Genomic DNA, 17,891 nt, shown 5'->3' with positions numbered 1-17,891 from the left:
TACTTCCTGGGCCTGCTGAGAAATGGAGTGTACTTAGGAAGGGGGCACTGACTGCCCAAAGGCTGCTCCTCCCCGTCGGTGCAGAGCATCACCACACCTCCCTCTCTGCAGCGGATTACTCCACCACTCACTACCTGGGTGGCGCTTACCAACTCTTCCCTGTCAGCACAGTCCTTCAACAGGACTAATTCCAGCTCTCTGCCTGAGCAGTGCTTCCCCACTCTTCCCTGCCTGCAGGGTGCTTCACCACTCTTCCCTGCCTGCAGGGTGCTTCACCACTCTTCCCTGTTTGCAGGTGCTTGTCCAGCACCCATTCTGCTTCCCTGCATGCACAGCACTTCACGACCCTGTCTGCAGAGTGCCACACCACCCCTGTCTGCAGAATGCTTCACTACCCCTGTCTGCAGGGTGCTCCACCCCACCTGTCTGCAGGATGCTTTCACAACACTTTCCTGTCCGCAGGGTGCTTCACCACATTTCCCTATCTGCAGGGTGCTTCCCCACACTTCCCTGTCTGCAGCGTGCTTTCACCACACCTGTCTGCAGGGTGCTTCACCACACTTTCCCGTCTGCAGGATGCTTTAGCACACCTGTCTGCAGTGTGCCAAGCCATACCTGTCTGCATGGTGCTTCAACACACTTCCCTATTTGTAGAGTTCCTCACCACACTTCCCTGTCTGCAGGGTGCTACAACACACCTGTCTGCAGGGTGCTTCAACCCACAGGGTGCTACAACACACCTGTCTGCAGGGTGCTTCACCACACCTGTCTGCAGGGTGCTTCACCACAGTTCCCTATCTGTAGAGTTCTTCACCACACTTCTCTGTCTGCAGGGTTCTTCATCACACTTCCCTGTCTGCAAAGTGCTTCACCACACCTGTCTGCACTGTGCTTGTCCAGCACCCATTCCGCTTCCCTGCATGCACAGCACTTCCAGACCCTGTCTGCAAAATGCTTCACTACCCATGTCTGCAAAATGCTTCACTACCCATGTCTGCAAAATGCTTCACTACCCATTGTCTTCAAAATGCTTCACTACCCATTGTCTTCAAAATGCTTCACTACCCATGTCTGCAAAATGCTTCACTACCCATGTCTGCAAAATGCTTCACTACCCATTGTCTGCAAAATGCTTCACTACCCATTGTCTGCAAAATGCTTCACTACCCATTGTCTGCAAAATGCTTCACTACCCATGTCTGCAAAATGCTTCACTACCAATGTCTGCAGGGTGCTCCACCCCACCTGTCTGCAGGGTGCTCCACCCCACCTGTCTGCAGGGTGCTCCACCCCACCTGTCTGCAGGGTGCTCCACCCCACCTGTCTGCAGGGTGCTTCACCTTCCCTGTCTGCTGGGTGTTTTCACAACACTTCCCTGTCTGCTGGGTGTTTTCACAACACTTCCCTGTCTGCTGGGTGTTTTCACAACACTTCCCTGTCTGCTGGGTGTTTTCACAACACTTCCCTGTCTGCTGGGTGTTTTCACAACACTTCCCTGTCTGCTGGGTGTTTTCACAACACTTCCCTGTCTGCTGGGTGTTTTCACAACACTTCCCTGTCCGCTGGGTGCTTCACCACACTTCCCTACCTGTAGAGTTCTTTACCACACTTCCCTATCTGCAGAGTGCTTCACCACACTTCCCTATCTGCAGGGTGCTTCACCACACTTCCCTATCTGCAGGGTGCTTCACCACACTTCCCTATCTGCAGGGTGCTTCACCACACTTCCCTATCTGCAGGGTGCTTCACCACACTTCCCTATCTGCAGGGTGCTTCACCACACTTCCCTATCTGCAGGGTGCTTCACCACACTTCCCTATCTGCAGGGTGCTTCACCACACTTCCCTATCTGCAGGGTGCTTTATCACACCTGTCTGCATTGTACTAAACCATACCTGTCCGCAGGGTGCTTCATCACACTTCACTGTCTGTAGAGTTCTTTACCACATTTCCCTATCTGCAGGGCGCTTCACCACATTTCCCTATCTGCAGGGTGCTTTCACCACACCTGTCTGTGGGGTGTTTCACCACACTTCTCTGTCTGCTGGAAGCTTTATCACACCTGTCTGCAGTGTGCTGAGCCATACCTGTCTGCAGGGTGCTTCACCACACTTCCCTATTTGTAGAGTTAGTCACCACACCTCCCTGTCTGCCAGGTGCTTCATCACACATGTCTGCCGGGTGCTACAACACACATGTCTGCCGGGTGCTACAACACACCTGTCTGCCGGGTGCTACAACACACCTGTCTGCCGGGTGCTACAACACACCTGCCTGCCGGGTGCTACAACACACCTGCCTGCCGGGTGCTACAACACACCTGCCTGCCGGGTGCTACAACACACCTGCCTACCGGGTGCTACAACACACCTGCCTGCCGGGTGCTACAACACACCTGTCTGCCGGGTGCTACAACACACTTCCCTATCTATAGAGCTCTTCACCACACTTCACTGTCTGCAGGGTGCTTCACCACACCCGTCTGCAGGGTGCTTCACCACAGTTCCCTATCTGTAGAGTTCTTCACCACACTTCTCTGTCTGCAGGGTTCTTCATCACACTTCCCTGTCTGCAGGGAGCTACACCCACACTTCCCTGTCTGCTAAGTGCTTCACTAGAGACTTCAGCCACAGCTCAATGTCTGCCCAGCACTTCCCCACTCACTTACTGCACAGTGCTTTTCACTTACGCATGGACTGTGCAGCATGTCTGCCTCACTCATTCTCTGTAGATTGCATCCTTCTACCTCACTGTCTGCACGGTGCATCCTTTTGCCTCACATCTGCATTGTGCATCCTCCTACCTCACGGTCTGCACTGTGCTTCCCAGTTATTCAATTAAGGATGATGAATGATGGGCAGATATGTGGTGGGAACTCCACCTGACAGCTAAAAAGGACTACTGCTACTGAGTCACCCATAACAATGATTATCCCGATATCACACAAAATCTGATCACATGCCTATAATCAGCTCAGTGGTCAGGCATGTTCCTCTCCTCTCACCAATCCCTCAAGGTGGAGTATGTCAAAAATCCTGCTGGGCCATGCAGAGATACCAGAAACAATTAATACATGTCTGGAATGTAGCTGGAGACCGACAGCAACTACACCAAACTAGTGGAAGGACGTTTTGCTAAGAGGAGAACACAGGAGTTAAGTTTTTGGCATAAAAAATCGTTCACATTTAGAATTAACTCAACATGAAGACAAGGACTCCCAATTGCAACAGTGGAAACACCCAGATCCTATAGCTAAGAAGGAATTGTTAGACACTAAATGGTAATTGGGCCTAGCATGGGGTACACTGGACAGATTCACGCTCAAAGAATACAGACAGAAATTCCACGGAAGGGGGAGAAAATCAGGTAGACTGTTGGCTTGGTTATTGAAAAGGGAGAAACCATCACAGCTCATATTAACCCTAATTAGACCTCAGAGGAGACAGGCAGGGGCTCAGCTAGGTATTAGCATTATACAGGTCAACCAGGCAGGCCTGTGCAAACACCTCTCCCTCCCTCCCCCCGGCACCCGGGGCGGAAATGCTCGGGAATGCCCTGAGAGGTCTTATCCTTCAAAGACTCCCTAACAAGCAAATAGAGGAATTGGAGTGAAATCTCCAAAGGGCAGAATTAACAGAGGTGATGCCACACTGCACTGTCCTCAGGGCAGATGGCCCCTCCCAGGAATGGTATCAATTCTTTTCTGCAACTCTCTCTGAGAAATTGTTGGAGTTCGAGAATGAAGCAAAGTATATGGATAGACTTCCGTACTCGATGTGGGAGGCAGTTGACAGACCCAAAACATCCAGGTCTTGCAACCCCTTTCACGGATAAATGTTGATGCAAAGACACTGGCCTAAGTTTTGGCCAACAGGCTTCTATGGGTTGTAGATCACTTGGTACATGAGGACCAGTGTGGCTTTATCCCATGCAGCAGCACACTCATACATTTCAGAAGGATTAGTCATGTCCTTCTTACTGCAGAACTAAGCAAAGATGGTGCACCTGACATTGAACAAGCATTCAACACTCGCCATGCGGAGTACATGTTCAGTGAGTTGCAAAAAATAGAATTTTGACAGAGCTCCCTAAATTGGGTCAGGCTATTATGCACAAATCTGGGTGCAGTCTAGCAGCATATTATCCACATAATGGACCATAGAGAGGAGTACTAGTTAAGGATGCCCAGTGTTACCATTATGGTTTGCTTTGGCAATGGAAATCCTGATGATTAGACCCTGGAAAGAGCTCCGAGAACATGGAGTAAGGGTGGCTGACAGTGCACACAGCAAATGACAGATTACAGCCGGGTACATGCAGGGAGGTTTGGCCGCAGGGCCACAGGCCAGTCCCTGCATCACACGGCCAAGCCTGTGCTGGTTGTATTAATGTGTGGTAAATATATATTACCTTACATTAAAAAAAAAAAACATACACATTCACTGGAAAAAACTAAGATTACAAGGATGTTATAGTTATGTTTACCCACTCAAAAACATAGAAATTAAGCAGTTATTGTTATACTTATCTAAAGAAACTTTAATTCATGCCGTTAAGTAACTTTAGGCCACGAGTTTATGTGTCTTTACATAAGTATAGCTATAACTATAATTGCTAAATTTCTTGGTTTTGTGTGAGTAAAACGTGAACCTAACTATAACGGCCCTGTAACCCTTGGTTTTTCGGAGAATACATATGCAAACACACATGCGCACAGCCTTCGTGATCGCCCACTGTAAGTGCCCCGCTCATTTTATCTGTGACCCCTTGTGTGCCCTGACCTAAAAATCTTGTCTACCCCAACTTCTAGAAATGCTACTGAAGCCAGGTCTGTAGCAATGGGAAGCAGACACAGGTGGAAGGGTGAACCACCCATCAGGTCTTTACCCCATGATGTGGCAGCGTCAGTTAAAAGTCAGCTGAGTGTCTCCGAAATGCCAGTCTGTTGTAAGCCACATCGTCTCTTGGGTGTTTCATGAGCCCACTAGCATTCCCATGGTTGGTGCAGAGCAGACAAATTCGTGATTAGCCTTTTTAGAAGTCTAGGGCCCAACAGGCTTGGTAGTCTTCACACAGTTGTTGTAGTAATCTCCATTCAGAACGATGAGGTCTAAACAATCAAATGATAAAATAAGGATTTATTCAGCACAAACTCCCCAGCGCTGCCAGCCAAAAGCAGCATCCCATCCAACTGCTTTCTGTGTGCCTTCATAGCATAACACTCCTTCCCAAGGTTCTGATGCCTGACACCATTAGGACTTCTACCTTTTCACCCAAACTCAGGCTGGAACATCTCCTTCTGTCTTGGAAACACAGCACAACAACATGTAAATCAAACATTATGTGTACACAAAATGCTTAACAGATAACTAAACTACATATTATCTTACGATTCCCATATTGGATGTGTGGCTTAATTTCCTCAACACATAATCTTTCATTCTTAAAGGTTTTTTTAGTTCTTCCCAATTGAAGGTCCCTCTTTTTATTATTTTCATCTCAGTTTTATTATCAGAAACTTAATTTTCTTTTATAATTTCAGTGGCAACCTTTCCCTCTCATCCCTTTTGCTTGCACACACCACATTTGAATTCTTGTCCCATACTGTTCCATCTATTACTTTGACAAATGTCTTTCCCACGCTAATTACTTCAATATGTTCCGAGAACATAGTTTCACCTTTCCATAATATACAAGGATACTTCACTCAAACTGGTTAACCAACATACACACAGACACACAAATAATCCACATTTTTTGTACTATTATAGCATAATTTCTATTTTTGTTACTTCTTTATTTTTTGAGCAAATTTTTTGACTTTTGCATACTTTGGCCAGTGAGCCAGAGGGATATATAAAACAATCACTTTTAAATAAACTGTGTACTTAACATCTTTCAGGTAACTGCTCCCCCATCCCACCCGTCCCACTCCCAGCCCCAAACCCAATAAGAATCCTTGAGAAATGTATTTTAACCATAACTTACACACTGCATACCTCATTTTTGGATTTCTTCATCTAAACATGTAGCAACAGTGCGAGGAGGCGGCAACTCTATACCCCTGTAATCCGCCCATCGTTGCCAGACTTTTTGGTGCTTTTGCCGGCAACACAGCGCCTGAAACACTGTCACCTCCAGCCCCATACAAATGTTTAGTCCTCTTTTCCACACACTCAGGGCGGGTGCACGGGGGGCTTCCATGCTCATGCTATATATCTTTTGGCTGTGGCAAGGCCCAAAAAGAGACGCACTATTTATATCGATTCCCACCGATCCCCTCTGTGATGTGCAGGATGGTCAACTTAGGGTCAAATGGCATCTCCCAGGCAAACACCTTGTCAAGGCAGTCGGTTATTCTCCACCTAAAGTGAACCACTAAGGGGCACTCCTATGCGGTGTTTGTTACTTCTTTTTGATATTCTCTTCAAATTCCTTGGTATCACATCTGCCACTCAAGTTTACAGCACCTACCATCAACATAGCCTTTGGTGTCCTACCTCTTGCATATTATGTGGTATTGTGAACAGTTGTCCTATACAACCACACAGTCTAATTCACATGTTCAATCACCGACCTGCCATTTGCAACTGCCAACTATATACTCTCCTTAATGACACGATTAACTCTTTCTACTAAGCCATTGGTTTTTTTGTTACAGACCACAGTTTTTTTTATTTACAATGTTGCAGTCTGCCAAATATTTCTACTCTCGCTGGAACGCAACTGGGTTCCACTGTTTGAAATCAACTTCTCCGGATAGCTCTGACTCATAAAAAAAATCTTTCTAGGAACTTCATCACCTTCCTGGATCTGATTTTGGCTACACATCTGATCTCAACCCATTCTGAAAAATAATCCAACATCACTATGATATATTCACTCTGTGTTGCAAGCCTGTTAATTGCCCAATTCTATCAATGGCAACCTTTGTTGAAGGCCTCATAGAAAACTCCACTGGTTGTAGGGGTTGTGTATGTGAATTTGTACTTTGTATTTGGTAGCACATAAGCAACACTCATTGACTTCTTCTTCAATCTCTATACATATCTGGCCAGCAAAATATTTCTCTTAACCTACTCTTTGTTCTACTTCTTCGCAAGTGTCCTGATGACCAAGTGACCAATTAATTTGCCCCCCCAAATTTTGGGAGGGATCCATTTACTGCCTCATCCTTATCATATGCTCTACTCCATTTATCCTCTAATATAGCTCTCAGGTCTTCATTTGTTACATTATCCAATTCTTGTTCAAAATCACTCTCTATGCCATTACCTTGATTATGCATCAACCAACTTTATTCTTGATAAGCTATCTACAAACACGTTGTTTTTACCCTCCAAAAATTCTAAAATGAAATTGAATTCCTCCATATTTGTTTATCCATGTGGGGGCCAAGTCAGACCATCTAGTAATCAACAGATGTATTAAAGGCTTATGATCTGAAAGCACTTTTAAGAGAATTCCCCACAAGTATGTTTTGAAATTTTGTACTGCCGAAAATCCGGTAAGGGTATCCCTCTCAATATCTGAATATAATTTTCAGTATCATTTAGTGTACATAAGTCTTGAGCAATAAAGTATTTTTATCCTACATTTGGCTTAGACTATAGGTACTTACATTGGGTGTAAGTATAGCCTTGTTCTTAATGTCAAACATTCCGATAGGTGATGCTTCCTTGATCTCATGTTTAATATTTTCAAATTTAGACAGGCATTCATGACACCATACAAATATATTACCCTTCCTTAACAATTCACACATATGTTTAGTTTTAGCAGCAAACATCCATATTTGGAATAAAATTCGACCACTTGCAGGAAAGATCGCAAATCATCCTTACTATCTGGCCCTGCAGCATTCTGAACGCCACAAAATTATTTTGTCACAGGGGCTAATGCCTCTGGCATCAATAGCATGCTCAAATAAGTAACACTGTCTACTTTTACTTTGAACTTTCCTGCTTTGGCGTTAACGTATTTTGTAGCAAAATGACCAACACTTTCTCCAACTATTCATCAGGTTCCACCTCAGATTCTGCAAACACTAAGATGTCATCTTAGAAGTAACACACTCTAGATAAACCACAAAACAGTTTTTGCATTATTCTTTGGGAACTAGAGGTAACCAAAGCAAGACTAAAAGGCATATATTTGAATAGAAATGCCCCAATATGTGTAGTTGGCATGATGATGGGTGCAATTCAATCTGGTGGTACATGAGAACAGGTTTATGGTGGAAAACCAACTCAGGATGTAACAGTAATAGTCCCAACAGGCTGGTGTGCACTGATGCTAGTGTTAGAAGTCTGCAGTGATCCTCTGAGTGAAAAACTTTGGTGCTTGCAAGCAGAAGCACGCCTTCCCTCCACCTCGGGGGAATTCAGTTCAGCGTGTGTGCCATACAGGAAACACCACTCCCCGAGACTACACGACTCACACATCTGCACTACACGTGACAGACCTCTACACACTGAATGTTTAAAAGGCAATAAACAGGTGCTGGACCTAATCAACGCAAACCAGCATCACAGCAAACAAGGGAAGCTCCAGCAGACTGACCACCAGAAATAGCCTAAATTTTTTTAAACATATACAGGTCGGCAAAAAGCAGCAGCACAAGGGTGAGGGGCTGACGAAGACTCAAACAGAACAGAACTCAACTACTTCACAAATGCACTCACTACAATGTCACTTACAGACTAATTCGTGGAAATTTAAATGAAGTGGGAAAACACCACCGACTCCGCTCCCTCCCTGCAACATCTAACGCAAAGGTCATCAAAATGTTTCACACAAGAAAATTCAAGAAACTATAAATTTCACAAAGTACACAGGTCTCGGTTAGGCTGTGGAGGCAGGGTGCGGTTTTTAAAAAAAGTGCTTGTGTGCTGAAAAGTGAAACCAAAATGCTAGACCTGCATCCAACACAGCTCATTTCGGAACAAACAGGAAGTCGCATCGGCCAAGAAGCAGTAAACGCGCCCGGCATGTTTCTCCTCCTCAGATAAGGTAACTTTCCCCAAAAGCCGAAGCCTTGAGGCCCTCTGACCCCTTGAAGGCCCTGGTGCACCTGCGCCATTGGCACCATTTTAGCCAAGCCACAGGTGGGATTCCAGAACTTGACATTTAGCAATACAAGTTGTTCAAGGACATTTAGGAAAGAGCCGAAGACCCGCCTCCTGGAAGGACATTACGTCACAGCACAGTAAGGATTCCACTTCCCCCCCCTCTGAACCAGCACCCCCACGTAGACTCACAAACTGGTGGTATGGCATGTCTGCCTTCCATTCAGTATAGTAATCCACAGCCTTGCGGCTGGGGTGCATTATATAAATACCACATACATACAGCGATTTATTTCCGGATCACGGCATACCTGCATAGGCAGCGTGTACTCTGCAGTGTCCCAGATTCTGTTACCAGCATCTGCAACTCCTTTAACCTTCGTGTGGACTGAGCTTATAACGTTGCTCTGTTTCTGATACCGTTTATCGGTCAGCAATACAAAGCTAAGGTGGGGAAAAAACAGAAAACATGATTTATTACATAAGGTTAGAGAAACAGACCTTGCAGGAGTCAGCGCAATATTGTTGATTTACACAAAGTCCTGGTGAGCCCACCTGTGGGGGGCCGGAGGTGGGCTTCAGCTGCACAAAGTGTGCATGTTTGTTTGGCTGCCCGTATTGGACCAGCCATACAGACATGCGCACTTTGCATGTTCTCTACCCGGCTGTATTGCAGAGCCGGCTTGAGAACATACCCAGGCTTCCATTCCTACCTAGTCTGAGCAGCAAAGCAGGCCACTCAGACCAATCACTACGCTGCAGTTATGCTGAGGACAGTAGCGTCATGATTGGCTGGGAGCCTGTGTGAGCCAGGACGAGGACTGAGGGGAGACGAACACGTCTACCCCACAGGTAAGCTGTTTTTTTCTCTTTTTTTTTTTTTCCTTTCTTCATCCCCCTTCTGCCCCGACCCCCCCCACTGAGTGGCAGCCACCACTGGATCGCAAGTGTCCTATTTAGACAGAATATGTCTTTACAGGTCAGAGGTAACAAATTCATGTAAACAAATACTGGAGACAAGTGGGTTCTGTGGTACACCAGTGGCAGCCAATGCAGCAATGGCTCAAATTCTAGGTTCATGTGCTTTGCCTCCCCAAACGTACCTTCAAAAATAATGCGTTTCCTTATGCAAAGTATCCTGAACAATAACTCTGCATGTTTGCATTCACAAAGTACGTTTTCATTTTTTGTCATGTGCCCTCGTTCTGGGACATCACCATGTACACTGGGGCGTAGATACCTAGATTGGTTGCAAGGATGCAGGCATGTATAGGAGAAAATGACACCAGGGCAGAGACACAGGAGCACAGATGGTGGGACAAGGGACACTGGTGCAAGGACAGTGGACATAGCAACACAAGTGTTAGGCACAGACTCTGTGAGACAAATACAGGCTTGTAGGCACTCCTGAGAGCACTCACATCTGACACTAATGTGGAAACAAGAACTGAGACATTGGGACACAACACAGGCATGTGCAAGTGAGGCATGTCAACAGCTCTCAGCACCAACACACTATGCACAAATGGAGTGTGAAGTTTTTTGCCATGACCTTTGCTTGTGTCTTCCAAAAACACATGGTCATACTATGCTGTCTAGGTACTTGGACTTATAAGTCCCCGGAAATCCTGAGTGCACCCTAAATGTAAATTTCCTTAGGAGCTCAGACAATCAATCCTGTCTCCTGTATCCCCAACCCAATTTACCTGCCCGAAGATCCAGGTTCGCGAAGCCACCCTGGGCTTTCATTGGTGCTGCCGGGTTCCATGGTTTGGACTCCGACAGTCCCAGGTGGCGCTCACCTGAAACACATCATCATCCCATGGGTAACACATATATCTACATTGCATCAAAATACTTGTTTTATTTCATAAACTAAACATGTCAATACTTTGAAAGCTTAATTTTGAAGACAATAAAATGCCATACAAATAGATCCATAGTACATACACTTTACCAAACAATAAATCAACAACAGAGCTGCACAATAAACAGCTTCAATCTCTAATAAGAATGGATTAGTGATGATAATTTAAATTCTAATACACTATATGTAACTAAACTAGACACAACACAAGTCTATTTGAAAATGTTTCTTTAAATGTGACAACATACATCAATAACAAACAATAATGGCAGAACAATTAAACTTATGCACTCTAACGTGTGTTGGCCAGGTTTACGTTTACTGTATGCTGCACCTAATATATACCTGTCGACATATGTTTCAGCTGTTCAGGCAAAAGTGCAGAAGGCAGCCTTCTTCAGGAAAACAAGCTGTTTGAAAGTTATTGTATATCTGCAGCACAAAGAAATGGAGCAATTCCTTGCAGGGCAATACCGAAGGCCTAAACATGAATGATTCTGAATGCATAGTACCAATGCAATGAATATCAGGTGGGTCAAAGAGGCTGGGAAAGACTTGATCTTCAAGGGAGAAAGCTCATAGCACATGAAAATGTGTATGGGGGTGACAGGCATCTTGGGCATTGGGGTGGTGGGTAGTTTTAAGCCCGCCCCACAAGGTGATTGGGAGGTAGCATTTGGGGTAGGGGATAGTGTTCAACAAGGACATGGACAGACTAACAAGGATACAGTAGGGCAAATACAGACAGACACAATAAAGAATCTAAGGGCCAATGGAGGATGAGACGAAAGAGGCCCAAAATAAGGGCCAGACCCTGAAGCTTCTCTCATGGAATGTAAATGGCCTGGGGAATAAGCTCAAGAGAGGGGTGGTAAGAAAATATCTATTTAGACACGACCCAGCCGTAATCCTGTTACAAGAAACCCACCTACTCGGCAACAACTGTGGTTTCCTGGGTAGAGGCAGATACAGAGTGGTGGTACATGCGGGATTCAAAGAAGGATCCAGGGGGTTGGGAATCCTGATCAGACTCTCATTGCTACTGGAGGTCATTCGTACATGGGAGGATAAACTGATGCCAGGCCGCAATCCACGGCCGCTGGGTCATGGTATTTTCCCCTGGGGTTGCAATCCACAAGTCTTGAGAGCATGGGGGACTTTGACCATTAATGGTGGGGACCTCAACTTGACACTACAGGGAGACATGGACAGGGTGACGAGATCGAGGAACCGAGTGAGACCTGATACAAGACTGGACAGCTTTGTGGACTCTATGGGCTTGGCTGACCTGTGGCAGACAACACACCCGGACATAAGCCAATACTCTCATGCAACCAATGTTCTGTCCCGATTAGACTACTTCCTAGTACCCACATATAAGATCACGAGATACTCCGGTACCACCTTTCTCCCCAGGGACATATTGGACCATTCATCACTGCTCACAAGGGTACACATGGAGGTCCGGAATCGGACAACTTCATGGAAACTAGATGCATGGGAACTGACGCTGGAGAGACATACATCAATGGTGACTAAGATGACTACTAAATACTTCACAGAAAACGAGCATTTAGTCAAATCGGAAACCAATCTTTGGGAGACATATAAGGCGGTCCTGTGGGGTCACCTGATTGCACGCAGGGTGAGCCAGAGAAGGGTTAGAGACGAGGAGTGTCGAAGCTCGAGGAGAAATTATTGCAACTAGAGGCCGACTATGTGGAAGCCCCAAACAGAGACCCTGCTCGCAAGACCAAGGAGGTCAGGTGTGCATATGAAGCCATACCATGACAGGAGGCAAGAGCTCAGTTCAGGGCTACTCAGGGTCAGATCTATGAAGCTTGCAACAAGGCCGGCAAGCTCCTAGCATGGCTGGCAAAAAAGGAAGAGGATCAGCGCTGGATTAGAGGGATGAAATCGGGAGGGATGGAACTGAGGGAGACACCCCAGGATATTGGAGGGGAATTTGCAAAATATTTGGCAATGCTGTATCGCAGCTGGGCCACCCATGAACAGGGAGACTTGGAGGCCTTTGCAGGAGACATTCTGGACCCCGCCTAGATCCAGACCAGGTTGGAATGCTGGAGGAGAAGATCACAGAAGGAGAGGTGAGGGAGCCAATCTCACAAATGAGCAATGGTAAAACCCCCATCCCTAATGGCTTCCCAACAGAATTCTACAAATGTGTCACTTCGAAAGTGGTGAAGCTGATGCTTTCCATGTTTAACATGGCTAGAGAAGCAGGAATTATCCTGCCTGATCTTCGAGAAGCCACAATTGTCTTGCTTCACAAAGAGGGAAGGGCAGGTGATCATTGTGCCCCTACAGGTCGATTTCTCTGGTAAACATTGAAACGAAGATCCTGGCTAAAATAACAGCAAATCGTTTGACACAGGTGATCGACTCCCTTATCAACCGTGACCAATCTGGCTTCATGCCCTATAGAGCCATGAGGCATAATTTGAGGAGGCTGATGGGCTGCCTGACGCACAATGGGCACTTGCACGAACCGGGGGCCCTCTTGGCCCTGGATGCCAAGACGGCCTTTAACTCCCTAGAATGGCCATATATGATGGCCGTCTTTGGGAGGATGGCATTTGGTCCATACTTTTTTCCCTGGATTAGCCTCCTGTATAGAGAACTGACATCGAGAGTCTGAGTGAACGGATTCCTATCAGAGCGTTTTGAATTGTCCAGGGGTATTAGACTGGGTTGCCAGTTATCCCCAGACTATTTGCGGTGGCTCTTGAATCCCTAGCGTCGTGGATCAAGGTGGACACACAGATCAGGGGCCTTCAATGGGAGCCGGACTGGGAGGATATAATTTCATTATAGGTCTATGACATCCTTCTCTACCTGGCAGACCCTCAACACTCAGTGCTGATAATCCTGGAAATCTTGATTGTCTTTGAGTTCTATACGGGGTTCCGTACTAATTGGCACAAGTAAGTGGCCTTCCCAATAGGGATGGGGCCCTCTGACAGTGATGGGGAGCTGCCCCTTCTGATGGGAAACCCTAGGGTTCCACTATTTGGGTATTTTTGTAACCCTGAATAAAGAGTCTTGGAGGCCTATCACAGAGACAGAGAGAGATGGCGAAAGCTACCGCTTTCACTCTTGGATCGAGGAGGCCTCTATAAGATGATCTACTTAGCCAAATGTCTGTACATCCTACAGAACACCCCATATCCAGTCCCAGATGCCTTCTTTTGCAGTGTAGATGTGGCTACGAGAGTATAGTGGGATATCCAGAATAGCTTTATCACTACTGACTAGACATCAAACGGAGGGAGGTAGTGCCCTCCCAAATCGTCGACTATTACTGGGCCTAACAGTTGCTGACTGGGCCTTTTCATCCCAAAAGGAACCCTCCCTGTGGGTGAATCACAGCTCTATGGCTCTGGAGGGCTATCCTCAGTGACTATATGGGGGAGGCGGGCTTCCTACTTTTCCTACCCCAACTCAGACAGTGGACCGGATCTGGAAGAGAGCACGGGGTGCAATAAGATAGCGGGACAAGGTGACACTGCGGACCCCCCGGGTCTCCTTTGGGGGTTAAGAAATATAGAGGGTCATCGAAATGGGGATCTGTTAGGCATCTCCCAACAGGGTGACGTCTGGAGGGGTGGTTGTATTCAACAAGCTGCAAACTGAATATGAAATGTCAGGGAGTCAATTCTTGAGGTACCAACAGATGCATTTCCTTCTTAGCTACTGTGAGACACTACACGGCTAAATATAGGAGAAATACCCACTGGAATATAGAGTGTTGGGCTCCCCCTTAATAGACCATGCAGTGACGGAGGAAAAGATGGGAGAGGGATCTTGGATATCTAGAGGATGACGACTGGAGTCAGGCATGCGGGTATCCCAGAGAAATCGTGATCCGGGCGAGTTTCCACCTGCTACAATTAAAAACATTGCATAGGGCCTAGTACACCAGGACATGTCTGTTCAGGATGGATTGGGCATCTGATGGTCGATGCCTGCAGGGATGCAACATTCTGGGCATTCTACTACACACACTCTGGGAGTGTCCGAAACTGGGGGCCTATTGGAGACAAGTAAGCGACAGGCTTGGGGAAACATTGGGCGAGGAAATTAGATTTATGCTCCAGTTAGTGTCCCAGGGAATCTGGGGTGACAAAACATTGGACTGCTATAGCCTGCTCGTCCGTAATCTGGCCTTGATGGTAGCCCGCAAAGATATTTTTAAATACTGGTGGTCCCTCAGCTAGCCCACTGTGAGGGAATGGGGAGAGGGCCTGGACTAGTGTATGGGGGCAGAGAAACCAATATCAGACACAAGGTTGTCAATGCAAATTTGATAAAATATGGGGCCTCTAGAGAGAGGGGAGGGAACAAGAGGACTAGGGGAGGATGATAAGGGTATGTTCAGAGAACAGATGATTAGATCCCTACCCGAGAGTGAGAAGAGAAGCCCCTATGGCCAATAGTAAAAATTAATAAAGAAATGTATTATTTGCTGTCCGGTCCTGACCCAATTCCTGGGTGAATATGTGTATTTTGAATTTAAAATGTATAATAAATCTCCATGTCGATGATGTCATGAGACGGCCAGCCAAACATACATGTGCAGTGAGGGGGAGTGCTGTGCACTCATACTCGTCACCCCCGTGTCCCTGGCCCTTTTACTGAAAAACTATAATAAACATAGTTTTATCGTTTTTCAGTAAAAGGTTTGCAGCTACTGCTGCTAGTGGAGGGGGGGAGGGGTGATGCTCCTCCGCCCAAATGGAGGAGCCGCCGAGTCCGAATAGTAACATAAAATACCACTCACAAAAGGTGACAGTGTGATGCAGTCGGAACAGCAGACAGAATTACCCGCCTATCATATAACCCTCTCTATTAGAAGAATAAGAGCAAAGGTGGGAAGAAGTGGAGTCAAAACATCTCTAAGCAATGACCATGAAGAAAAATGCATGCTTTATATCCACAGCAATCTAAGATGACTATCGAGCCACGCTCAAAGAATCATAAATTTGGAAACCGCCTTTCCCAAGACCACAGCGCAAAGGTGTGATCGCTATTCCATTATCCTGGATCAAATGTCATCTTAGGGTCTGGCTATGTGCACTAGCTCTTTGGCGGAAATCTCTCCCAAAATTGGCTTACCACAAACAAGCTGTGTGTTTGCCAAGATCCTGCCATGTGTTATCTCATTCTGGAAAGTACATATCCGAAAGAGGACACCACTCAGATGGGTAACCAACCATTTTGGAAAACTGTTGGACTCAGTATTTAATAAGGTAATGAAGTGTCAGGCGAGCTCTTTGCCTTAACAAGGTTGTAGTACTATCATGAATCTGAAAAATATAAGCCTTTCTTACATGGATAAATTACATCACAAACCCTATCATGGCATAGATGGGCTACAAATGTGCCATAGGCCATTTAGGACAATTGCCATGTACATGTGGTCCTCAAACAAATGAGATTTATCTATAATGCTCGGTTACAGAAAAGTCCTAATTACGGTCACAGTAAATGAGTACAGATCCTACCCTACGTGGCTCAGCCCTTCGATGGAGAGACTCCAGGTGTCCACAGTAGTATACTCAGAGCCCAGCACCCCATACCCAATGAGGGAGGGCAGAAACATTCTCTCACATTAAATATAACCATCACTGAACACCCAAGACACAATCTTACCCCCTGTATAAGCTCTTGCAATGTCCTAACTAGAAGGGAGTCCTTTCTTTTCCTCAATAACTTGAGGATTACCTTCTTCAGTTCAGGGAGTGGACAAGTTGACTCTTGTGTTTTCGGTTTTCCCAATTCCTTCTGTCCTTTATGTAGTGTTCCCCAACCCCCGGGCCGCAGACCGGTGCCGGTCCGTGGATCAATCGGCACCGGGCCGCCCCACTGTGGTGGGCAATAAATGTTTGATAATTTTTCCGTGGCCCGCTTGTCACACAATGGGACAAGCGGGCCACGGAAAAATTATCAAACATTTACCGGTCCGCTGCAATAAAAAGGTTGGACAACACTGCTTTATGGTATATTGGCCCTGATTTACGGCGCCCTAAAGTTGATGTGTATGCGAACTCTCCACTCTGTTGACAGTTCAGTTTCCGTAAATACCTCGTGATTGAATAATGATATCAATCTCGGATCTAGTATCCTAATTTTTATAGCCATGTTCTCAGTATCTAAAATAAATGATTGAGCATTGGCGAGTGGTAAAACTTTAAATGTATCCTATGTAAATGCCTAGAAGGTGTCAACAATGTAAATGTGGCGGGGTCTATTGAAACACTGACATTTCAGTGAAAGTAGGGCGGCCCAGCTCACGAACATCATGTTTTAAAGTGTTTTACACCATTGTGAGAACAATCAAACTTTCTACTCTAACAAAGGATCCAGGTGTGGACCGAGACCTGCTGGTTATTATTGAAACAGAAGAAGAAAAGTAAAAAGACATGGCATACTGTATGTTTGTTCTATGACAAGGGATCAAGGAAGAAGACCTACATGGCAAGGAAAGAAATGACCCATGAGTTAGAAGTACCTCCACAGCTCAAGAGAGGACATTTCCATAAGGTTAGCATGATCTCCCAAGCACCAGAAACGGAATTCTTATAGGATTAGAAGTATCTTTGCAGCTCAGGAGAGCTGTATCCCTACAGCTCAAGAGAATGAATTCTTCTAGGGTTAGAAGTACCTTTACAACTCAAAAGAGGGAACTCTTCTAGGGTTAGAAGTCCCTCCACAGCTCAAGACATGGAATTCTTCTAGGGTTAGAAGTCCTTCTAAAGTTCAAGAGACTAAACTCTTCTAGGGATAGAAGTACCTCGACAACTCGAGAGGGAATTCTTCTATAGTTACTGTAACCCTCTTTTTGAATACCAGTATCCTGTTGCTAGATTAACCTAAACTTCACATTAATATTAACCTATTCTTCAGAAGAAGCTCTAGAGGAGTCTAGAGAAGTC

General features: G+C 45.9%; 1 protein-coding gene across 7 annotated transcripts in view; it reads right to left on the bottom strand.

Moving 5' to 3' along the window:
* Nucleotides 1–17,891, bottom strand: part of P2RX7 (purinergic receptor P2X 7) — a 210,909-nt gene that overhangs the window by 133,481 nt on the left and 59,537 nt on the right. For 3 of the 7 annotated variants that reach the window (XM_069214884.1, XM_069214883.1, XM_069214886.1), the window contains exons 2-3: nt 10,775–10,870; nt 9,380–9,512 (exon numbers count right to left, since the gene is read on the bottom strand). In XM_069214884.1, coding sequence (XP_069070985.1) covers nt 9,380–9,512; nt 10,775–10,836 — 195 coding nt within the window. In that variant the 5' untranslated portion in view covers nt 10,837–10,870. Of the gene's footprint in view, nt 1–8,918; nt 9,077–9,379; nt 9,513–10,774; nt 10,908–17,891 lie in introns of those variants that run through there. The other 4 variants (XM_069214882.1, XM_069214888.1, XM_069214887.1 and 1 more) reach the window with 3 other exon arrangements.

The sequence above is a fragment of the Pleurodeles waltl genome, chromosome 11 (genome assembly GCF_031143425.1).
Source record: "Pleurodeles waltl isolate 20211129_DDA chromosome 11, aPleWal1.hap1.20221129, whole genome shotgun sequence".
In the NCBI taxonomy this organism is placed as follows: domain Eukaryota; kingdom Metazoa; phylum Chordata; class Amphibia; order Caudata; family Salamandridae; genus Pleurodeles; species Pleurodeles waltl.
Note: the sequence above shows the minus strand (reverse complement) of the source record. Positions and strands in the feature narration are given on the sequence as shown.